This window comes from Perissodus microlepis, chromosome 7 (genome assembly GCF_051167445.1).
Source record: "Perissodus microlepis isolate ML-2025 ecotype Zambia chromosome 7, ASM5116744v1, whole genome shotgun sequence".
Classification (NCBI taxonomy): domain Eukaryota; kingdom Metazoa; phylum Chordata; class Actinopteri; order Cichliformes; family Cichlidae; genus Perissodus; species Perissodus microlepis.
This window is the reverse complement of record NC_140467.1, coordinates 33066354-33091893: the sequence shown is the minus strand read 5'-3', so window position 1 is coordinate 33091893 and position 25540 is coordinate 33066354. Positions and strand designations below refer to the sequence as shown.

The 25540-nt window shown below is 38.1% G+C and overlaps 1 protein-coding gene across 7 annotated transcripts in view; it reads right to left on the bottom strand.

Moving 5' to 3' along the window:
* The window catches only part of cacna1bb (calcium channel, voltage-dependent, N type, alpha 1B subunit, b), a 220527-nt gene that overhangs the window by 19217 nt on the left and 175770 nt on the right, over positions 1–25540 (bottom strand). For 5 of the 7 annotated variants that reach the window (XM_084934713.1, XM_084934717.1, XM_084934718.1 and 2 more), the window contains 12 exons: positions 23195–23355; positions 22936–23073; positions 21501–21702; positions 20857–21021; positions 17914–18024; positions 16138–16221; positions 13667–13783; positions 12865–12930; positions 9599–9690; positions 9325–9475; positions 8607–8734; positions 3761–3857 (listed from right to left, as the gene is read on the bottom strand). In XM_084934713.1, the coding sequence (XP_084790839.1) occupies positions 3761–3857; positions 8607–8734; positions 9325–9475; positions 9599–9690; positions 12865–12930; positions 13667–13783; positions 16138–16221; positions 17914–18024; positions 20857–21021; positions 21501–21702; positions 22936–23073; positions 23195–23355 (1512 nt within the window). Of the gene's footprint in view, positions 1–3760; positions 3858–5974; positions 6072–8606; positions 8735–9324; positions 9476–9598; positions 9691–12864; positions 12931–13666; positions 13784–16137; positions 16222–17913; positions 18025–20856; positions 21022–21500; positions 21703–22935; positions 23074–23194; positions 23356–25540 lie in introns of all 7 variants that reach the window. The other 2 variants (XM_084934715.1, XM_084934719.1) reach the window with 1 other exon arrangement.

Genomic DNA, 25540 nt, shown 5'->3' with positions numbered 1-25540 from the left:
ATATTGGTTGGTTTAAACCAGTCAACCATTTCCAATCAGCTGGCTTCCAAACCTTTTTTAATGATAAGTTTCTTTGTCTTGAAACATGAAAGAACAGGTCACTGCACCAGCATAAAAGAAATTAAATTTCACTTAGTTCTGGAAAGCCTTGCTGACATAATAAACTAATTAACTAATGATGACATTGATTATTACTTTTAATAGTTTAATGATTCTGAGATTCTGAGGATTTGCTGCTTTTCTCTGTTCCATATTGTTCAAAATTGATTGTATTTAGAATTCTAGACAACATTGGCACTTACAATGCAAGCTTCAGGTCCACTCTCAATACTTTCAAATTAAAAAGTATTTAAAATTGCTATTAGTAGCAATTGCTTGGCAGCGCTAAATATCAAATTTTAAAAAACAAACAACCATTTTAAAGAACGTTCACTGAATTAATTTTTCATCCATTGTAAAAAAGAAGAAACTAGTCAGCATAAATCCGTGCCAGTGCAGCAATGCAATGATTCATGTACACATGCATTGATGAATATATAATAGGGGTGGTGGAAGCATGCATGTATTGCATGTATGACTTTGAACTGCAACTGGAGAAAGTTCAGAGACAGCAGAAAAACAGGAAAGCTATAATTGATGGTTTTCACTTTCTTCAAGTGAAATGGACACAACACAGATATACAGAAAGAAGATGAAGAGATGGAGCGATTAGAGGCGAGTAAGAGGAGAATGAGGAGGAGGAGGGGGAGTTAGTGCCTGGACTGTAGAAAACATTGACACATATGAAGTCTTGCTTCTGTAGTTCTCAGAAACAGACTGAATAAGAATAAAAGCTGAAGACACAAGATGAAGAAACACACCATCAAAAAGGTGCTAGATGCTGTTATGCAGAAAACATACGTGCAAAGACATAAGCTGCACACATAGAGAGAAAAAGAAATCCTCAGAGAGGATACAATGTCAAAAGGGAGAGTGATGCTTTGCCTAAAGTCAGAACATAAAAGTGTAAACTAATGGGTAACAGGGACAACTGTGACTAGGATGATAACGCGTTCTTTAGAAACAAAGGGAGGTTAACAAAGAGTGTGATCAACAGCAAAGTGGTGGGAGTGAAGAAATAGAAAAAAATGGAAATGGGAAAGATAAAAATGCTAGCCTTGCTCTCAAGTGGACCGCTGCTCTCGCTTTGTTCATGTCTTTCCCTTCCGATTCACAAAAACAAGAGTTATATTTGGAGATGCAGCCACGTCAGACCCAGACATTTTTAACTGGGGCAAGGGCAGGGCTGCTTTAAATCTGATTCATTTCGACAGTTGCGCACATACTGGAACCACTCACATTAAGTCTGCATGCTAAGAGGTTAGCAGCCAGCACAGGGACTACCTGAGGATTGTCGAGGTATATACATATACTTGACTCCCACTTGACAAGGATAAAAGGTGTTCTAATCACAGGACACATGGGAAAGGCTCTCTTTTATTCCGTTCAGTGATAAGATGATGGTGAAAATGTTTTAAAATGACTCATTTTGCAGGAATGAGAGATTCCTCAATAAATCCTTTTTAGCACATGAATCCAGATGGGATCCTTCAAGAAAAAAATCGCTAAATATTCTCTCTCTCTTTTACAAATTTTTTTTTCATAAACCAGTAGTGATGGGATTTCCGGCTCTTTTTAGAGAACCGGCTCTTTCGGCTCCAAACCGGCTCTTCGGGTTGTTTTGTTGCTTTAATTAATTTATTATTAACAATAATATAAAATTATGCACAAAAGGAATTACTTTTTTTTTTACTATTTATATATGTTTATATATAAATATATGCTGTGGCCCCTAGAGACAAAACATGTACAAACTCCAAAACACATTTCTAGCGTTAACTGAACTTCAAAACAGAGCTACCTAGATCACTTAAATTACATAATTGAAAGCATGTGTGTATTGTTTGTGTATTTATACACAAGCACTCATATATATTCAAATAATTTAAAAAAAAATTCATTTACCTGTTACTACCACACACCAAATCCGGTCGTTGGTACTTGCTGGCTTGTGTAGCCACTAGGTAACAAAAGCTCAACACTGTGCCTAGCATTCTGGAGCACTTCTGTTGTCTTTTGTACGTGTTTTGAGTTTTTACGTGCTTCGGAGTTTTTATGTGCTATGGAGTTTTTACGTATTTTGGAGTTTTTACGTATTTTGGAGTTTGTACGTGCTTTGTCTCTAGGGGCCACCGTAAATATACTTTTATTTATTCGCTCCACATAAAATGTAATAAATAAATCATATAATACAAAAACCAACTATTCACAGTTCAACTTTTAACTATTTAAATTTTCAGCTTTTTCCTTTTAAACAAATTTAAAGTGAAACAACATAAAACACTGGAAACCACAACACAATTAAATATAAATTAAAATATGAAAAGAAAAAGAAGATGCACATTCTCTGTCATATGGGCCTGCATGACTGACTTTCTGAATCCTTTATCATCTGCAACTGAAAATAGTTGTGGATGATTACTATACCTTTCTAATGTGACGTTGTTGTCCTTGGCTCTCTTTCTCTCTCTCTCTCCCTCCTGCTCTGTTCCTGTGCTACTGCCAGTGTAACTACCGCCCCTCCCCCCTCTTCCCAGCGCAAAGCACAAAGCTCGCATGCAGAGTGAAGAGGCTATGGTTTAACAAATCACCAAATCTGGTACAATTTTCTCTATATGAACATAAAGTGTCAATTGGATTTCACCAAAGCCATCAGGAAAAGAAATCTAATTTAATGGTGATTTATCTGGATGTTGTCATCCCTTAAGGCCTGTTGGAAACCTGGCAGATAATCAAAACACCAGGTTTTTTTTTACCATTTATCTTGTGGGGTATATCTTTAAAGGTATTTTCTTGATCTTACAGACATCAACAGTATTTCCAAAGTAACAAAATAATTGTCTGGGGAACAACCCGTTCTCTTATTCACTGAGTGTTTGTGTGGATCTTTGCACCCCTTTTTTCTTTTAAACCAAACATTTCCAGATGCAGCTGACCCACAGCTGGATTATCCTACAGGTTGTCTGTTACTTGCTACTTGACCAAATCACAGAATGGCATGCATTAAGTTCATAAATGGTGTTCAGTCTCCACTAATCCTTGAGAAAAATATCTCATCCAAATGGCTAGATGTTCTTTCCTCACAAGCTAGTCGCTATCTTTATTTTTCTGTTAATTGGTGCTTGGCAGATGGTGTACAGTGGATTTAGCAGAGCGTGTTCGCTGAAAACAGCAACCTGCTGCTGGAAACAGGGGTGCCAAGACAGCCATAAAACCAAAACAATAAGCAAAAGCTCTGTGGAGTTGCAGAATACATAATAATTTTCTGTGGTGTCAACATAGAAAGTAACGACAGGTTTAACTATCAAACAGAAAAAAACATATTTTAGTTGATGCTGATGCCATTTTAATAACCAATACCTCCTATTTTCCAATGGAGACTTTGTGAATATGATGCTTTCCTCATCTCCCTGATTTATTTCTATTTATTACTGTTGCCTGGCCCTCTAGAGCAGACGAACAAAATGCACAGAAAACCCTCACAGAACAGGACAAGCCCAGAGAGCCACACAAGTACACAGAAAGAACATCAGAACAGCAGGCCAGAAGATATCAGCTTTGACACACTGACAGAAGCCTGAAGATGTTTGACAGGTGAGCACAGGCAACCTGCAGTGGCTGCAGGAAGAAGAGATAAGGAAGGAGGAAGATGCGATTCTACCTTATAGGCGACTCGGGGCGGACATTTCTTTCCCAAACCTAGTGGAGGGGACATGTCCCGAAGCATCTCGTACATATCCCGGTAAGCTATGCGGCCACTTGTCAGGGAAAGGTTGGTAGGAGACCATGGAAGGAAGGATGAAGTTTCCCCAGGTGAGGAGGTGGAGTGGTAAAAGAAGAATGGGAAGTTATAACAGAAAGTGGCCAAACCAAAAAAAAAAAAAAGAGAAGGGAGAGGAAACACAGAAATCCTTGTTAATAAGATTTCCAGGATATGATGACCAGGAATGCCATCCTAGTTGAATTTACAGATTCAGGAATGGATTCCAGAGAAGGAAGGAGGGGAGGATGATCCAGAGGACTGCCTGTACAAAGATGAAAGGTTCCCAGTGGAAGGTATGCTTTAACAAATCTGAGTACATTTTTCTTTAAAGGAATACTCCTTGAAAAAACAATCTGTTTCAAGTAAATATTATTGCCTGTAACAAATTTTTAAAAGGTGAATGTAGAAAGTTTGAAGGCTACTTTACAAAAGCTGCAATGACATTATATTATATTATTTAAATAAATGCAGAAGTACCTGAAGACATTTATAAGAATAGTTTGGTGTACTTCCTTTCTTCTTTTCCATAATTCTGGGTCAGTGTAATATATTATCTATAAATCATAATCTGAAGCGGTCATTACCAGCGGTACAAACAGTTGACAGGGTGTATTTCTGCAGTAGCCAGGGCGCATGTGAAGAGATTTACTAAACTAGTCTTAAAAAATAAACAAGTGTAGTGGAAAAGTTAAGATGTTCTCATACCTAGAGCTGGATTACTCCAGTCTGACTCAGTTGACCCGGCTACTCTGCTGTATCACAGGATACATACATTTATGGTTATATAGCTACAGCGTTTAGCTCAAACCTGTAGCATACACCTGGTAGTTGAGTCAGATCGAGGTCGGGCCACGTTCTCACCATAACAGAACGTCTCTAGAGTGCATTTGGGAGGGGACAATCCAAGGGTTTTAGTGTTTCTATGGTTTTGATCTGCCTGAGCACAACTATTGTGTTCATGTGTGCACAAATCAACTGAATAGCACCAACTATGAAGATACCAAAGAGTAATGGATAAGCAGCTGTTATGGACTACCAAAATAAATGCATAAATTATTTAAACAGATTTTTAAAAATGATCAAAAAGTAATTAAAAACATTTTCACTAAAAACATTGCTAGTAGTTGCTATTGGTAGCTAAAAGTATGTAAACTGAAAATAAAACATCTTAGCTAAATAATGTTTTACAGATAAAAAAGATTAATTATTAGATGAGACATGTATAAGATAAACATAAGGTTAAAATAGCTAAATAAGGTTATTAATGAAAAATTGGACATGATTACCTATAACTATGGCTAACAACAGATGGAAATTGTTTGCAAATGAGAGATAAATGAAACATCACGTTAAATATATGAATTTAAATAAATAATTGTCACCTAAGCAGAACAGATGGATCTACCTATTAACAGATAATTGCTAGATAGCACTAATAGCAATTAATAGCAATAGCTAGCTAGAATAATTGGCTAAAATTATAGTTAACAGTTCAAATTTATTAGCAAGTTGTTAGATAAAGTCTGATAGTTTTTCGTGAGCTTAATGTCATTTATGCAGCCAAGAGTAAATGGGTACTTGAACATTTCAAAATTGATTTTAAATTTGAAATCAACACAGTTTTGATGACGTCCAGGGCTCCTTAGGTGCCATGAAACTTAACATCTATGAATGTGTCTGATCTAAAACAGCAGCTTTAAATTTTTCAGTTTCACCTCTTAAGTTGGTGCTTATGAATGAAAAACGAGATGTTCAGTGGAGTATTCCTTTAACATGCACTCTTTTTCTGCATGCTAAGAGACAACAGCAGTAACCAAAGTGGAAACAAAGCACACAATGCTCTCGTCGTCACTCTTCTTTCACTCCTGTGTTTAGAAGCAGGAAAATATCTTAGACATGGCATCTGATGCCTTCTGTTTGAGGCTGACATGCTGCGTTGTTTCCTGCACTCGCCATGGTTACCTGCCGGCTGGTTAGTGGAGGATCGATGAGCATTTGTATGCATGTGTGTTCAGGTCATTCTCTGGCACCCCAGTGAATGAGAAGAGACACTGACAGTCTGAAACCATAACAGTCCCTTAAAAAACAAAAGGACTGTGGGGGAGGGCAAACCTTATAAGCCACCCTGCTGGGGCACTTCTTCCCCAGGCCCAGAGGAGGTGAGATAAAATGCAACAATTTGTACATATCCCGATAGCATATTCTCCCGCTGAAAGAGATGAGACATATTCGAGAGGTTAGGTTAAAGGTTAAAGGTTATTCCATTTTATCTATTCATATTGATCTATTATCAGTCAGTAGACATTAACAAATAACTGTAAAGAAGAGGCAGTTAGAAGAAAAACAAATACAGCACAGGATCTTCATTGTTCAGTTTGTTTTACACTTCTCTTTTTTTATACATCAGTGGATTTTTTTTTGGGGGGGGGGGAGAATTAAAAATGTGCAATGTGGCATAAATTCTGTAAGCTGCTGGTGCTACAAATTTGTCAGTACAACTATATACACTTATTGGCTGCTTATTAGTTATGATATTCTGTTGTCCAATTTTGGTGAGCCTGTGTGAACTGTTAACTGACAGGAGTGGCATCCAGTGTGGTCTACTGCTACTGTAGCCCATCTCTTCAAGGTTCTCCTGTGTTCCCACCAGGGAAGATCTTCTGCATAACATATATTCTGCATACTGGTTGTGACAAGTGGTTATCTGAGTTACTGTTGCTTTTCTATCAGCTTGACCCAATCTAACCATTCTCTCTGAGCTCTGGCGTCAACAAGCTGTTTTCACCCAGACAACTGCCACTCACTGGATGTTCTCCCTTTCTCAGACCGCTCTCTGCAAAACCTAGAGATGGTTGAGAGAGAAAATTCCAGGAGATCAGCAGTTTCTGAAATACCAGCATTTTTAGCACCAACAACAATGTTCAAATTGACTTATACAGTGGGATGCAAAAGTTTAGGCAACCTTGTTAATTGTCATTATTTTCCTGTATAAATCGTTGGTTGTTACAATAAAAAATGTCAGTTAAATATATCATATAGGAGACACACACGGTGATATTTAAGAGGTGAAATGAAGTTTATTGGATTTACAGAAAGTGTGCAATAATTGGTTAAACAAAATCAGGCAGGTGCATAAATTTGGGCACTGTTGTCATTTTATTGATTCCAAAACCTTTAGAACTAATTACTGGAACTCAAATTGGCTTGGTAAGCTCAGTGACCCCTGACCTACATACACAGGTGAATCCAATAATGAGAAAGAGTATTTAAGGGGGTCAATTGTACGTTTCCCTCCTCTTTTAATTTTCTCTGAAGAGTAGCAACATGGGGGTCTCAAAACAACTCTCAAATTACCTGAAGACAAAGATTGTTCACCATCATGGTTTAGGGGAAGGAAAGAAAGCTGTCTCAGAGATTTGGACAAGCCAGAAGCCACCAAACCTGAATGAACTAGAGATGTTTGGTAAAGAGGAATGGTCCAAAATACCTTCAACCAAAATCCAGACTCTCATTGGAACCTACAGGAAGCGTTTAGAGGCTGTGATTTCTGCAAAAGGCGGATCTACTAAATATTGATTTCATTTCTTTTTTTGTGGTGCCCAAATTTATGCACCTGCCTGATTTTGTTTAACCAAGTATTGCACACTTTCTGTAAATCCAATAAACTTCATTTCACTTCTTAAAAATCACTGTGTGTGTCTCCTATATGATATATTTAACTGACATTTTTTCTTGTAACAACCAACGATTTATACAGGAAAATAATGACTATTAACAAGGTTGCCCAAACTTTTGCATCCCACTGTATCACTTCTCCTCCCGATTCTGATGTTCAGTTTTAATTTCAGGAATTCAGTGAGTATAGATTTTTGTTTTTGTTCAAAAAGTAGTTGAATTGTGTTTTGATAGTGACATGTTTCATTAAAGATGATCATAGTTTTTCAATAAAAATCAAAAGCCTGATTTTAAATTTCCCCCACATGCTGGACTCTGGACTTCCAACTTGGTTTCACTGTGGAGGGATACAGAATATCGTAACCGGTGGTGAGAGGTGGATCTCACCAATTTTGATAAAAGCTGAAAACAATAAGCCTTAAATGTACTGACATAAAGAGAAGTTGTAGCAGTGGAGAATAAGCTGAATGTTACTGTAGGCACTTCTGAGAGCAGCTCATTTATATTCAAAGGAATAAATAATATTTCCTCCCCCGTAATGTCTGTCAGGTGATGATAATTTCATATTTCTCATCTCTCCTGGAGTCCTGACTCACTGACAAGGCTCCTGTGAAGCTTTCGTTAAAACCTAAGGAGCCTTTCATAATCTGAGACAGATTACTGTCTCACTCAAAACTTTTATAGTGTTTTATTAAAGGTAAACTGCTTCTGTTTGGTGTAAAGAGCAGCGAGGGTCGGGGCATGAACCTGTATTCCCCAACTGGATGGATAGAAATAGTCTCTCTTCACACCACAGTGAGAGACTGAGTCGCTTTGGAGCTTATCAGCAAGGAGAGCTGAGTGGACGCCGAGTGGAACTCTGGATTTGCATGCATCCCAACCAAAAGAGGGGATTGTCACCAGCTTCAGCCCAAACTCTGGGCTCAAGCTCAGAGTTATCCAGCTGGGACACAGAAGTCAATCTGAGACTGTTCTGCTTCCTAACTTGGCTTCCTTTCAAATGAAAACCACCTTTACCACTTCCTAACACTGGGGAGTAAAATGTAGCAAAGTCAGAAAAGGCTCCTACCAAGCAGCAGGGTCATACTCTGCCCACACACGTATGAATTCATCAAGGTGATGAGGCCCCAGGATGGAGGCGTCCCTGGTCAGGTACTCAAAATTGTCCATGATGACCGCAACAAAGAGGTTCAACATCTGGTAAATGACATCACAGTAAAGTGAAATAAATTGCATACATGTTGATTAATAGGAACATTGGTATTAATTTAAGCTATTACCTAAACTTTATTTTTATTTTTTTAAACTGCACAGTACTGTGGTGATTATATAGCCTATGCATTCTTCTTTAAAGGAATGCTTTACACATTCATTAAAAAACACATATTTTTATTACTAGATAACATTTTGTTATGCATGCATTTAATTTTATCCATTATCTGTATAAATTGGAGAGTTCAAAATTAGCTTTGCTACCAACTTTATTGCCTCATAATGGCAACACTACTGGGCTATTAAAGGCAATAATCAGGCCTTATTAAAATGTTCTATGAATGTGTTTGTCTGTGTCACTGAATTAGATTTATGAAAAGAGCATAAAAAGCAGTTAAACAGACTGTTATCTACAGGGGTTTGTCTCCTCAGCAGCACCTCATTTACATTTAATTCCTATTGTTCTCTTTAACTCGCTGTTACTTGCAGCATTCTTCTGAGACTTTCAGAATAAGAACATTAAACTTCTGGAAAACATAAGTCGATGAAAACATGCAGTAGGAGGAGGTATTTACCAGAAAGGAGCAGAGGAAGATGAAGGAGACAAAGTAGAAATAGGCAAAGTCACTGCCACACTCGTCTCCTGCAGTTCCTGAGAGCTTATCGCACGGCCGGTTACTGAGGCATGCTAGCATGATCTCATGCCACGCCTCGCCTGTTGCGCTCCTGAAAGATGCACAAGTAAAGATACAGGAGTGAAAAGTGAATGTGAGTGCTTGAGTTAGTTTGACCCAAAATCATTGGATTATCTGAGCTGCCAGAACTATTAGAGCATGGAAGCAGGGTTACCTGAAGAGAAGGGTCAAGGCCTGGAAAAAGGTCTGGAAGTTGTTGTGGTGGTTTATGGCGTTCTCCTCATTCAGCTCAATGTTACCAAACACCTGCAGCAACAAAGGAGGTGTTATAGATTATGTGAACTGTTTTTAACCCAATAATTTAGATTATAAGAAACCCCTGTAGTACAAACCAAGGTCGTTGAAAAGCACTTTTTCTCAGTCTTACTCTGGTCCTTTATAAAAACCTGTGTTATAATATTAGCTGTAAGAAATAGTCTTGGTAAGAGATTTATGAATTATAACCCAAAGTCAAATAAACACATGAGGCTTCAGCCGATTTCACAGCAGAAGGCTCAGCTGGATGGAGATCATACATTTCCTGCCCTACACTGAGTTGCTGTGTTCAGACCTGTGACATTGCTATGTAAGACTTACATGTAAAACTATGTCCCTCTCTTTTCCGTATATATAATGCATTATTTATATTAAATGCCCCAGTTGTTGTCACATTGTAGAAATGTTGAAAATGCGTTTCACATTAAATTATAATCTGCCAATAAACAGTATACTTATAATTCCCAGTGTGGCCCTTTCTGTCTTTGTTAAGTTTCTTCACTGAATATAATAGGTACTAATGGATGCCATAAACAGTGGTTTATGGATGTAATTTGAATATGAAATATAATTATATTGTGGCCTTGTACAAACTGCTTTTGTAAGCCAATAAAGCTAGAGCTAATTTTCCTTCTTTGTGTATATGCGTTATCTGTCATTAACTGTGTAATGTTGCGTGCATTGCAACTACTTATTGCATACATTGTGCAGATACAGGCTTATAATTTATCTCAAACATTACTCGTTTATGCTATGTCAGCATAGTTTAATGCAAATGTCGTTCCAGGAAACCATTTCTGACCTGAACTGGAACTGAATGGCAGACACAAAGAGAGTAGATAGCTGTCATAACTCATGGTTATCCTGGTGTCAGTCCAATAAAACATCCCAGAGGCCTTTTTAAAATATTTATTTGCCTCTTGGCAAGTCCATCCTGCTGACCTATAAACACCAGCTGCTACACCCAGGAGACCCATGATAGCAGTCACCTATGCAGGTAGCATCTTGTCCATCCATTTTTTCAGGAAAAACATATTGGAATCCTTTATATCAGCTGCCTCAAAAATAAAGAATAATCCACTCTGAAAACACATTTAGTCTGTGCTTAAGTTTATAATGTAATATCTTTACCAGGACTGTATCAAACGTATAGAAAACAGTCATATAGCAATGCCAGACACATTTTTCTTGTGGTTGCTGTACATGACAAAATGCATTAAATTTAAAGAACACAGGAAACATCTGGGAAGGTAGCATTTATCCAGCACAGAAGTTCTGTTAGTCTGCAGTCAACAACGACTATTAATCAATTATATTCAAGCTGCAGCGTCAGTGGCTGAAAAATGAAGTGTCACGCTGAAGTGTTACAAACTGCAGTTCCTTGATGTTCCTTGTGACTGACTTCCACATGCAAGTATTTCAAATCGTCAAACTTTAGAGCAGAAATAAAGAAGCAAAAACTCTGCGTAGTTCCAAACATCTGTCTAGCAGAGATTCATCTGTTCTCTCATGCTAACAGGTTATCTCAGCCCTGCGCTGTCATAACACTTACTGTAGCACACACGACATCACTTCATTGCACTGCACTGTTTGCCACACTGTTACACTGAGCCATTTGAATGTCAGCTGGTATTTGCTTTGAACTTTTTGGAACATTTAGGAAGAAATTTTTTTTATTGTTTCTTCTGCTTCGTTGACTTAGAAATATTCAATTGTTTTATTTTCAGTTAAGAGTCGTTTTAATCTCATCACCTGCATCCATGAGGTTTTTGATAGTGTTTGAAGCATCAAAAGTGGTCACGTGTCATTCTGTCTGTAAACACGATACCGCGTGTGAAGTTTTGGATGAATTCAGATCAAACTTTGTAGAAGTGTAGAGTGGGGTTAATGACTTGAATGATTTACTGATTGATGATTTATTGGTTAAAAATGGACAAAAAGCTCTTACAAAGTTCTTACAAGCGCGGTGTGTAAAGATTTAAAATATCATGTAACATTTGACCTCTGACCCCTCCTTGGAGGTCAATAGACTGATCTAAACATCAAAACGATAATAATTCTATATAGAGCTATTTAAAACTGTGTTTCTTACTGAAAGTGTTTTTATAGGGAAATTATAAAAATCACATTCCTATACTATGGCGTCACTGTTTAAATACATAACAATTTCAATGTTTAATGTACAATGTTAAAATAAATAAATAAATAAATCAAAAGAAACAACTAAAAAAAAACTATGATTACATTTTTTTTCCCCTTTATATTTTTTTATTAAACATTTCAGTGAATTTTAGTAAACAAGGAGATTTACTATATGTCAGGTAGATTAAAATGGCTTTCAACAGAGTAAATAAGAAAAACCTGGAATTTGTACTTTTTTTTTTTTTTACTGCACTAGAAACGTCTGACAGCAAGTTTAAAAGCAGCAAACTAAGCAAAATTAATATCGATAAAATGCGACACTTTTCCCTTGAAAGTAAATACTGCTCAGCGAGTGAGCTCTCTCTTTGGAGGTTTGAGCTTTTGGAGTTTTTCATGTTAAGATAATTATATATTTGGTTTTATCAAGCTGCATTGTACTTATTTTAGGTGTTTATCATATGTTTGGTGTGTTTTTAACTGCTGTGACAAAAGGATTTTCCCACTGTGAGATAAACTATTTCTGAAAATGACTTCCTGTGCAGTTAATTACACCAAAAGCCAGTCTAGGAAGTTTGTGGACCTGTTTTAGTGGATGAAATGCTTTAAATTTGTATTTCACTTATCATTAATTAGATGGTATCTGATGCCCCAATATAGTCTATGAGTGCTAACCAGCCTTGCTGACTGATAAATTCACGCTGGTCTAAATGTAGTCAACTGTGGCTTCAAAAACCAAGATGGCAATGACCATAAAACAAAATGAATCCACAAACCAACGGGTAAATTCCTGGTAGCTACTATACATCCATCTTTTATACAGAGCATTTGGTTAAAATGATGCCAATCGCTATACTGGACATCAAATTAAGAGAAATGGTGAAATGCCAGTTAAACACAAGCTAATGTGTAGTCACACCCACTCAGGTCATTCACTGATAGGCTACTGGGAAATCTTCACGTTGCAGAAGGCATATTTCATCGAATCATGAAATTCAGATGTGCTTTATGCACATGATGACTTACCTGCATTCCTATGATGGCGTAGATAAAGAACAGCATGGCAATGAGTAGGCAGACATATGGCAGGGCCTGAAAACATACACATGAATACAGTCTAAACACACTCATATACTGCATGGCACCAACAATATCCATTTTATACACACACAGACACACATGGGGCACAGCGCCTCTTTGATCTCTTCCTCTGTGTTTGTATGCACGTACACACTCATAAATCGGATTCTCTACAGAGCAACAAGCACCCTTCTAACATTTTACAGTATTTATTTAAGAACCCGAGCAATGAACCTGACCTGTTGGGTTGATTCTTTTCAACCAACTATTTATATGGCTGCAAGAAGGCGGCGAACATTTGTTGTAATTAAATAGCCACCTTTTAACACTCTGAAGCTACTGTCCATTTTCATTGGGCTTAAAAGCTCTCACCACTGACATTAAAGCTGCTCTAAATTCCCTGTGCTGTGGCCCCAGCGCTCCACATTTAATTCAACTTGTCCCAGGGGATTTAGAGAACAAAACTGGCACGGTGTGAAAATCTAAACTGCTGTCTGCTGAGAGCTATTTTGTTCAATTTGAACAGGAAAAAGCATGCCTAGGCCTGTTTTTTGAGCCCTTTATTCCACTAGTTGTATTGTATGAGATATACTTTCATGCAAGAGCAAATAAATCTGGCTCAGATTGCCAGCCCATGTGTCTTTCCAAATTTACAGTTTCTTTCTGCAAGTTTACACACTTACCGAGATGCTTCAGACTCTAACTCGGATGTTTATAATGTTTCTATGTTACTCAGTTTTTTCCTTACCTTGAACGACTGAACGAATGTCCACAGCAGGATGCGAATAGTGTAGCCTTGTCGCAGAAGCTTGATGAGACGAGCTGCTCTGAACAGCCTCAGGAAACTCAGGTTGATTTTTTCTTTCTGGGAAAGAAAAACAAATGATCTGTTATTATGTACCAGATTTGAGGATATTTTTATTAATAATTTATTAAGCTGGTAGCATACTGCAGTACATTTTTGTAGACGATTTCAGGTTTTTTTGTTTTGTTTTTGCTAGAGGGAAAAAATGCGTACTGAGATTTACAGTAAAACTCTCTCCAAACTAACCATGTACAATTTGATCTAATAGCAGAAAGAGTAAATAAATAAATAACAATTAGCATCATTAACCTGAAAATCAGTTACAAGGACGCATCTAAAAATGCGTGACAGAGTAGCCAAAGTCAAAAGAAGAACTATGAGAGAACTCCAGAAAGGTTGCAAAACTATTGCTCAAAGCCACTTTTAAAACTGACAAGAATGTCTGTCTCCCTGGAAGCAGAATACAAAGAAATGAGGGGTTGCCATAGACTTTTAACCACTACTCTTTTAGACATCCATCCTATGATCTTTTAGGATAGGTTTCAGTCCTCCTGCAACCCTGAACTGATTAAGCAAGTAAAAAAATGGATACTTGGATGGATCAGTGGGATGATATACTGATAAATCTGATATAATCTAGAAGCAATACAGACAAACTAATATTAACAAGGTTATTATAATGAACTAAAACTGAAATTAAAACTAACTGAAACTAAACTGAATTAAAAACAAACTGTCAAAATAAAATAAAAATAAAAAAATAATTAGAAAGTACAAAACTATATTAGCTCTAATCCTAATTGATCCTTTCGTAGCTCAGAACTGATCCAGCTGAATGAAATGACATTAGCTGAACACAGCATACACAAGGCAGGCCAAGAAGTATAGCTCAACCCAAATCCAAGCACATCAACTGATTTCGGTTAAAGCTAAAGCAAATGTACGCTATTTAAGTTACTGCCTACAGTAGCTGCACATCTGAAAACCGCTTTGCAACCCACCTCCACCTTCGCACCTCCTTTTCACACTGAATCAGTGTCAAGTCTGTTGACACTGTTTTGTACAGGGAGCTTTGCTGCTGCTCTCGCAGCCTTTGGCTGTATGCACATGGAAGGTCAGAAAGGTGCCAGAAAAAACGCCAGGCTGCCAAATATAAATTACTGCTGATGGAAATAACAACGTTCTTTTCACTGTAGTGGATCTGACTGAACTGTACATTTTCACATTAAGGGCTTATGTAACAGTAATTGCCGTAGAAGGTCTGATTACTGTTAAAGCACACATTTCATGCTACATTGGTTTAAAAGGTCTTAATTTATATCATCTCACATTCAAGGTGTAGTTAGACACTTTAAACTAAAGCCGTGGAAGAGAACAGCACACAGTGACGGGGGAACTGACAAAATCAGTGGCCAACAAGGAAAGCCACTTACCGTCTAGAGGTGTCAGATGTGACAGAAGGGGCAGAGTGAGGGCACAGGCGCCAGGAAAGACACAGCAGAAGATGAAAAACAGTGGGGGGAAAAAAGCAGCGAGAGAAACAGAGAAGAAGACTAATGATCACAGGAAGAGAAAGTCACACAAACGCTGACTTTGCAACACAGAAAGCTAAAGTAACCTGCCTCAGTCCTCAAGCCGCACAAATACTTTGCATCTGCTGTGATTAAAAATATGAAACTAAATGTTCAAGACTGTAATGTTTAATGTTCAAGTCGTGTGGCTTCCCTTGCTTCATGTATAGATTTTTATGATGTCATATTTTTTTCTATGGACTTGTTTGGCTGATTCGAGGACTGAGACTAAGAGTACAGCAAAGCATGACATCCACACTGATGATTTTGAAGCTGGAAAAAAAAATAAAATACTGACATTAAGCAAAAACACATGCAAATTAATGCTACAACAGCTCAAATTTTAGTGAAAGTCGGAACAGCAACTAAATGAATAATTGACAGTTGGGAGGAATTGGTGATATTTCGGACTTTCAAACTTTGAACAACAACACCCCCCCAAAAAATAAAATAATAATAGAAAATGTGAAATCAGCAGTCTGGGTTGTCAGATTTTTTGACAGTCCAGGCTGCTTTGGTGGGTATTTTTCATAATTTTTTTTCTGGCTTTTTATAGACAAAAACATAAAAAAAAGAAAAAAGAAAATAGATTAATCATAATAACAGTATTTGAACGCTTGCATGCCCAGAGTAAATCACTTCCACTGTAGCAAAATATTAACTTTGATTAGTCCATTATTGTGATAACAGTTTCCCTGATTGGACTAAATCTGCTTCCTGTGTCACAGCATGCTGCTTTGCTGCTTTGCCGTTGTGATCCTACAGCTATGAGCATGCACTGAATTTTGGTACCCATGTAGGAAGTGACCCATGGGTGCATGCGATGAGAAATGTAACTCTTACGTTTATCTCTGTGCACAAAATGTCTGTAATGCTTCCAATCACAGTCACAAAGTCAAACACATTCCAGGGCTCTTTCAGGTAGTTCTAAAAGAAAGAGAAAGAAGAAAAGTGGATGTTATAGTTAACCTTTAAATATTTTATACAGTGTCTTCGTCATAACTAACTGCTTTTAAACCGCTTTCCACCCTTTCAAGTGTACATTCAAATGAAAAATTGTAGAGCCTTCATTCAAAGGGCTTTACAAGTTGGCTCTTGTTCACATTCACAGTCATAAACTGAGAGTATTACAATATTTACACCTGTCATGGACAACAATAAAACATGAAACTAATTGGGTTGACCTGTCTGGTGAATGTGAATGCGTTTGTGTAGGTGGATGTGTGTGTGTTTGTTTGTGCGTGCACTTGTGTAAAATGCCTGGTGTCATTTGTAAAGTAAATATGGGCACTCCATTCTGATCAGTGTATGCGTATGTTTGTGCTGCGTTAGATTTGTGTATATTTGTTGCATATTTATTGTACAAAATTAAAATACCCTGATGCTTAGCACTAATAAGGAAGTATCTGTCCATTGCACTCCATTCAGTTTTTAGATGTACCTGACGACTTACCACACTCTACTCTAAATATGGTCCAAAGGTATAAGATATTAAATTTAGCTTTAATCTAATAATAAAAAATCGGGAGCTCAGGATTATCAAAAGATGCGAACAATTGTAATCCATAACTGAACTTTTAGATATATAGATAAATAAATAGATATGTCAAAGTTGACTATTATATAATTTTCCCTGCTCTAACCACAATAAACCAAGTTCTAATGCCAGTTTAAAAACCTGTTTAATTATAGATTACATAAATTATTACTATTGAGCTATTCCTTTATTCTTATGTATTTAATTTAATCTTTTTAATAAACTGACCAGACTGGCAGCACTGTGATTTTCCCAAATTCATACTAAGACATCTAATCCAAGCAGACATTCTATGATCCATTTTCCAGCAACATTCCCCCTACACTGCCTCATTTGAATGAGTCTCCTGCGCACGAATATGTGGGCAAATTTTAATACAGATCTAGATACAAAAAGTTGCAGACACAGATACAAAGTTGAGGCACACAAAGTATTCAAATGAGCACACTTCAAAGAATAAAGACTAGCCATCTCCCTGAGCACACAAATCAACTTTATATGTGCCTACATTACACACATTCACACACATAAATGCTAAATGCACATCTTTTGCATAACTTCTGAGGCTCTTCAGACTGGTCAGTCATCCTGTTCCTCGGGGCAGAAGCTGCTGCCAGGTCCTGCAGCTGCTTTTTGAAGAGCTACAGTGGCAGCAGAGCATTTATAATGGCAGATGTGAGCGCAGTCATCTGGGCTTAACAGCTAAAACAGGTGGAGGTAAGTGGTGTGTGAGAAAAGCTATTTAATAAATGGGCCTCGCAAATGGAATAGAGCCTAAGATGAAATGCTTCGCTGGAGGCCAGACGGCGCCACATTGAGAGATTTATTTCCTTTGTGCACTCCCTCTTTTGTTTTTTTGTTAGCTAACTCTTCCTCTTTCTGAAATGAATGCACTTTAAGAAGATCCATACAGTCTTCTTAAAGTGAGACTGTGTCACTGACTAAAAGATACCTTGAAATCAACTCAACCTTTAGAAGAACCAAATCACTTAACCCTTTAAGTGTAAACTGGAACATTTCAAAACCATCAATAGCTGCTTGCAGAGTACAGCACAGTATACAGACTTACAAAGACAACTCACCAGTGGATTGAAGGCAATAATTTTGAGGATGCACTCGAGTGTGAAGAGGCCCGTGAAGACGATGTTTAAGTATTTCAGCATGGACTCGTACACATCTGGAGCGCCATAGAACTGAGGGCAGAAGATGAAACACGAAACACTGAATATCTGCTCTTTAATATCTTTAATTATATTAACAATAAATGTGTGTAAAATTGACTCCCGTTATTTATTGCACACTTAATGCATGGATCAGACAGCCTCTGTACATGATACTGAAAACTACAGCTGTAAACGCAACACCAAGACACTGCAGATCCTTTTTATTCATGTTTATTCACTCCTGTTCTGTTCTGGACTGCTTCCACCCACCAGAGACGTCTGCATCTGTCAGGTCTGGCTTATTAAATTTTAAACATCTTACATATCAGAAAAGGCTTGTATTGCAACTGCATGTGATTTCACTGACATTGAAATGGGATTGTATGTATCTGCAGAGTTCATGCAAGACTACCATAAAGACGCCACAATCCTCTTTAGCCATGCATCATAGAGATAAAATAGGACTGCACATGATCAATTATTGCTGCTGCTTGGTTTTGAATAAAGAACTCACTGGGAACAAAAAGTTTCAGGACTCAACCCATAACAAGATTCTAACCATCTCCTCTATGAGGTTGCCTCGTGCACCTCTCAAATGCCTTTTTAATCACCCTCTTATGGTCCTGTTCTAACTGTTTATATTTGCTCTATGATATCACCATATAATCAGGATCTTGGGGGGGGGGGGGGGGGGGGGGGGGGGGGGGACAGCTGTTCCAACATTGGAACAGCTTGTACCCAGAGGACTGACTGTGATATGGCACCAACACTAGTTCCTAAGTTTGTCTCCATGGAAATTTTAATTACATTTTTAGTTGACGTTTCCCTCCATGAATCACCACCAGGGCTGGACTGGGACAAAAAATCAGCCTGGGCATTTTGACTAGTGACCGGCTCACCATGGTATTATAGGAAAAGCCATAAAGCCTTTATAATAAACTTAAACCTACACCATCCTCCCTATTCTGGTATTCTAAACAGTACTTAGCAAAAATATAAAACAACCTAATTTATAAATACATATACCTAACTAATAGGGTTGCCAACTCCCAGCAAAAAAGAAAAGAAAAAAAATAGGGAACTATTCCCGTACCCTCTGCCTCGATGCTTAATTGACAAAATCGATTTTAATTTAATGCACGTATAAAACAAATGCACAGAAATCTATTATTTTTCTCCAGTAATTAAATAGATTCAACATCTTTCTTCAACAGAATTGCAGACTGCACAGATGGTACCTTCCCAAAGGAAAGAATACTATAACTTACTAGGGTATATACTAGACTTGATATTTACTGAATACAATAATGGATTTCTATACATTTTACATCAGATGAAAACTTTGGTTGTAAGATTCAGATAATTATTTATTAAAGCTTGACATTTTAAATGAGAATAAGAAAGAAAAGTATTTCTTTGTGCCCCCCTTTCCCTGTTAATGCCCTACCTGGCCCCCTGGCAAAACTTTCCTAGACCCGCCCCTGCACACATAGCTGTCAGCTACATAGAAAAGGATTCTGGTGTTATTTGTCTCTCAGAAACAGTTCATAACTTCCCTTCAACTCATTCATGTCACCTAAAAGGTAAACCTGTTTCTCCATCACCTGTTCAGCTCTGATGATTCAGTAAGGACATCTCCTGGTTTCATCTTCATGTTTCCCTCTCACCAGATATACAAACCGATATCATGACCAGCAGTTTTACAGCTGTGGCTCCAGCAAACATCAGCTGATACTAGAAATTAATATTAAATAAATTCTAACAACAGCTGATCAAGCTTAAACGTGCTGCTGTTGTTTAGCGCGACCTCCGCTGGTTTCCTCCTCCTCGGCTGTAATTGGTCCAGCCCAGAGTCGATCATGACCAACTGGCCAATCCACCACCATTCATTTATACCGTTAAAAAAAGAAAAGAAATAAAACCCCATCGGCCCATAAAAACGAAAAATCACGAGCGGCCCACTGGGCAAATGCCCGGTATGCCCGATGGTCAGTCCAGCCCTGATCACCACCTCATTGTGGTGGAGGGTTTTGCATGTTCTAGTGAGTCAGCCCTGGTAGGGTCTCCCAAAGCAAAATGGTCCTGGGTGAAGGGCCAGGCAAAGAGTGAAAACACCTGTGATATCCAAAAGATCAAGGAACCATGCCTTGAACATTCAATATTTAGTATTTACTGTTACTTACACTTATCTAGGTTATTGCAATGGTGCTGTGTTTATTGTGTTTCCTCGTTTTGCTTGTTTTCTCTTTTTTGGGGCATCTTTCTTGGCCTTCAGACAATAATTTTGATGGCTAAAGAACCAAACGGGAAAGGCAAAAAAAAAAAGAAAAAGAAAAAAAAGAATGGACATTCCAGACAGGTTTCTGAAAATTACAGCCATGTAGGATGCAGTTCAGAGCTTCCCAAAGAGACGACCTTGAAGGTGAACAAGAGCTAAACTTAGGGTTTATCAGGATTCATTGTTAGTTTCCATGGCTCCATAATGGCAGAAAAAATCATTCAGACCAGATGAGATAACCCGGATTACCTGAATAATTAGAAGACGAGTAAAGGAAATGGATAAAATACAAGCTCTTTTGCCTCAAACTAGAAAGTAATGTAATGTAAAGTGTCAATAGTCAGTTGCTAACAACAGTACGTCTTAATGCCAGACCACAGTTGTTTTCATTATTGCCTTTAAAAGTAAAAGATTGAATGGTCGTTTATAAAAACATCTCCTGTAATCCTTTTTGATATTTCAACAGTCTGTTGTATCAAATTGGGAACTGCATAACTATCGCTGAACCAATGCACTACTTTCTCTGCCTCAGAGGTGTCTGAAGGGAACTGTCACATGCCTCATTAGTGGGAGAAAAAACTGACCTTCATCATCAGCACGACGGTGTTGAGGGCGATCAAAGTCATGATGGCATACTCAAAAGGAGACGACACCACAAATTTCCACATTTTGTACTGGAAGGACTGCTTGTTCTCTGGCATGTATCTCGTCAGCGGCTTGGCATTGATGGCAAAGTCAATACAAGCCCTCTGAGAGTTGAAAAGACAAAACAAAACAGATCGGGTAAGAAAACTCTCTGATGCAACAACTTTATATCTTTCATCAGAGAGAAGAATTCAAAGTTTTTAAAATAAACAACAGCTGGCATACCACTACCGACTTTGTGTTTTGTAATGTTAAAAGAAGATACCACAAATTAAAGTTCTCTGATCACTAGCCAATACATCATAGAAAGAAAACAGCAGGGTTTTCACAAAGTCCCTGTGAAGAAGAGATGAAGGGAGTGAGAAGATAAGCCCTGCTGCTTTCTTTTTAAGAGCAGGGAATTGTCATGTTTAATGTGATTTGCATAGAAGAGACATTTAGAAGAGGATCGGCATGAGTGCTAGTGTCTCTGAAGAAATTACCAGTGTCTTTGTAATTTGTGTTTTTTTCTTCTTCACAGAACACCCCCCACAAAAAAAAAAAAAAAAAAACCACAATAAAGTGCATCACTTTCCACTCTCACCTCATTCTTTTCCAATGTACATTCCGACATGGCCTTGTCTCCCTGCTCCTGAAAAGTTATGATGATCAAAGCTACGAATATGTTGACAAAGAAGAAAGGAAACACCACAAAGTAGACCACATAAAAGATAGATGTCTCCATGCGAAAGCCTGGACTGGGGCCCTGGTCCTCATATGTGGCATCCACAGAGTGCTTCAGGACACTAAAAAGAAGGAAAGACTAAAATCATTTTCAAAACCGATGTAGATTTCTTCCCAAGTTTTACTAAACAACGCATTTTGAGCAGGTTTTGGTTGCTTGCAGGCCAATGGATCAAAAGAAAAATAACAGAAGAGATTTTCAAATTTAAAGATGAAACCATCTTGAAAAGGATAATATTCTGATTACACCCAGAAACCTTGAAAAATTGGCCAATACCAGCAGAGGCTAAACGGACATCCACATAGGAATCAACTGGATGTGGTAACCATAGCAATTGGATATAGTACCCATAGAAAGTCAATGACATTCAGCGACTTTGAGCAACAAAACCTTCCTTCACTTTGAGGCAAGCGATTGAAGTGACTACCAATGAGAAAAATGGTAAATACATTGGAGGTTTACCTAGGCAACTGGAGCTTAGAATATCTGTTATCGGCCGAACATCAGCGCTTCCTATGTCCAACCCTTAAATGTGTGACCCTTTAGTCAGCAGATGAGGTTCCTTCCACGTCTTCTGTTTAATTTATTAATAATATTTCTTTTCTTTTTCTTTTATACATTATCATTTTAGGTTAAGGCTTTTAGGTTAAGAACAAAACGTTATAAGGCTGTGTCTCTATCACTCATATTGCAGTATCTACAGGTGCAATGTACTAGCATAAAACCAATCAAGAGTCCTTCCTTGTGATTATGGTCTTACTGAGCTGTCACAGCTTGTTAGAAAGTCTGTGATTTTCAGCTGTCATGACAAGCTCACTCAGTTTAGCAATCTACTTTTCATTTTCAGGTAAGTACATGAAATGCCAAAAAGCAAACAGGCATCAACGACCTTTGACAGAGACAACGATGAATCTGCTTGTGGTACTTCAGCCCAAGCAAAGGCGTTAAGGCACAGAATGACAGACTGACATCTATGCAATGAAACTTGATTGCATATTAACAGAATGCACAGTAATTACATCTGGGAGAAATCAGGTACATTTAAACTGCACAGTACAATCTGGCTCCAGGTGTGATGAGTGCCTTTCAGGATGAATCACCAATGGAAATTTTAACTTGAAAAAGTCACGAATGTTTCCAACACTCAAGCACTTATTGTCAGCTAAAAATGTGAGTAATATTTCTTTCTGCACCAATTAATCAGATTTATTAGTTTCATATCTTTAATGATAAAAACCACTTGGACCTCAATCTAGGTGCTACTGAAAATGATATGCAGGCTGTCCTGACTTACACTGGCCAGCCCTCTCCGGTGGAGACGGTGAAGAGTGTTAGAAAAGCCCACAGCACGTTATCATAGTGAAACTCATACTTCTTCCACACTCTGGGCTTCGCCGTTACTTCATCCCTGTCGTAGTCCAAAAACTGACCCCTGAAAGCAAGAAGGCAGACAGAATTAGTTGAAAAGATGTGACAAAAAAAGGAGAAAAAAGTGAAGGAGGAAGATGTAGTTAGAATAGACAACAGTAATAAAAACAGTAATATAAACGTACCTGCAGTCTTTCTCCAGGGTCTTGGACTCGTCACTGCAGTAGAAAAATTTCCCCTTAAAGAGCTGAACAGCAATCACAGCGAAGATGAACATGAAGAGGATGTAGACGATGAGGATGTTGAGGACGTTCTTCAGAGAATTTACAACGCAGTCGAATACAGCCTGAGAAACACACACACAAGCACACACACACAGAACTGTAAAGTTCTTGACTAATCAGGCCTGTCACATCTAAAGACCTCACAGTACCTTATTATCCTAACAGAGTGCTTTGCTCTCAGGCTCAAGGCCTACTTGTGACTCCTAGAGTATTTGAAAGTAGAATGGGAGGCAGAGCCTTCAGCTTTCGGGCCCCTTATTATGGAACCAGCTCCCAGTTTGCATTCGGACAACCTCGAGACAACTTTCAAGCTTTCCTTTCTGACAAAGCATATTATTAGGGCTCTTTTCACTCTCTGTGTGTTTTACGTTGTATGGCTGCCTCTGTGAGAGGTTTCTTCCTGTTAAAAGGGAGTTTTTCCTTCCCACTGTTGTCAGGTGCTTGCTCATAGGGTGTCATGTGATTGTTGCGATTTCATTCTAACATTGTAGGGTCTTTACAGCATAAAGCATGCAGTTTTTTTTTAAATTGATACTATATAAAGAGAATAGAATAGAAATTAAACTAATTGGATTGAATTAATGGTAAGGTATTTATGTGTATCTTCCCGACTGTAACCTCCAGTCATCACAAAAGTGGCAAGCAACATGCAGTACCTCTCATGGCCACTTGAGGCTGCCTCCGAAAGACAGTCAGTGCAGAGACTCTGTTAAAATGCCTGACTTTAAAGGAACAATACATGTTTACAGGCTGATTCTAAAAAACTGTTTTTCTTTCTATATTTTATTTACTCCTTCATGAAACAATTTAAATTTTATAAATATTTAAAGTTGTGCTATTTTGTGGTGTGTGTGAACCCTTGTGAGTAAGGAAGCAGCTGAAACGTTATTTTACAGTTCAAAATGATGCATTATTAGAGATGTAGCAGCTTTGACGGGCAGGTTGGTGCAGAAACGGGGACGATACAGTTGCTAGCTGTCTGCTAGACATCACCTAAACAAATTCACACTACTAGGATGACATTTGAATTCTGTTTGTAATGCTGACATATTCACTTTAAACAAAGACTATATTCATAAACCAACGATTTCTGTTAGATGGCTTTGTTTCTGAATGAAAAGCTGTTGTAGTCTCACTAGTAATCTGGATCAAATGTAATCTAGACCAGCGGTCCCCAACCTTTTTTGCGCCACGGACCGGTTTATGCCCGACAATATTTTCATGGACCGGCCTTTAAGGTGTCGCGGATAAATACAACAAAATAAAACTAGTACCGGTACCGAAAAAAATAAAATTTATTCATAACACACGTGAAAAGACCAAGGAAAACCGAGTAAACGATAAAAACGATAACAAAATAAAGCTGAAAACCGATAAAACCCCTCAACTCTCGCGGCCCGGTACCAAACGACTCACGGACCGGTACCGGTCCGAGGCCCGGGGGTTGGGGACCGCTGATCTAGACTAGCCACTTTGTGGACACAGTCAGCCTTGTTCTAAACCCAGATATCTTTCCCATCTCCCACCTGCAAACAGCAGTCTGTGCCTGTCACTATCTCTGTCAGCTTGTGCTGGGATCTCTTTGAGAGATGAAGTGCTTTGTCGATCCACTCTGACATGTATGCAATGTAACCAGTGAATATGCTGCTACTTGAGTGACTCCCATCGAGGCTGCTCTTAAACCAGAGTGAAGACAGAGGTACTTTAACCAGCCTGTCCTGTCAAACCACTCTCCCTAAGTATCCAAGAAGAGCTTTGGATGGGCGTCTGTCTGCCACCTTCGATCTGTCTCAATCATCTCACTTTTATTAGCCCAATCAGATCTCTCCTCGTTTGACACATACGTTTGTCCACACAGCAGAGGAAAGCTGTCATTTCTCTGTCTGAGACAACAATTGAGGAAAACAGGATTCTATACAGCATTGTGCTCCCAGTGTAATTCTTTATAATATATATCTTTATAATAGCTGTATCATGGTAATATATTATATAAATTCTAACTATTGATTTTAAAGATCTTCAAAACTCTCTGCAGTAATCAATTCTCCATAAGCTCAGTATAATTAGCACAACACCTCCAATAATGAGGACATGTAATCCTAGGAGTTTTTGTAAATCCACATAAAAAAAACCCACCTTTTTTTCTTTAAATTAAGTGATTTTCTTTTTTCTTTTTTAGAAACACACAATTTAAACATATTTTAATGAAGATGGAAGACAAATAGAGAAGAACAGACTTCACTTCTG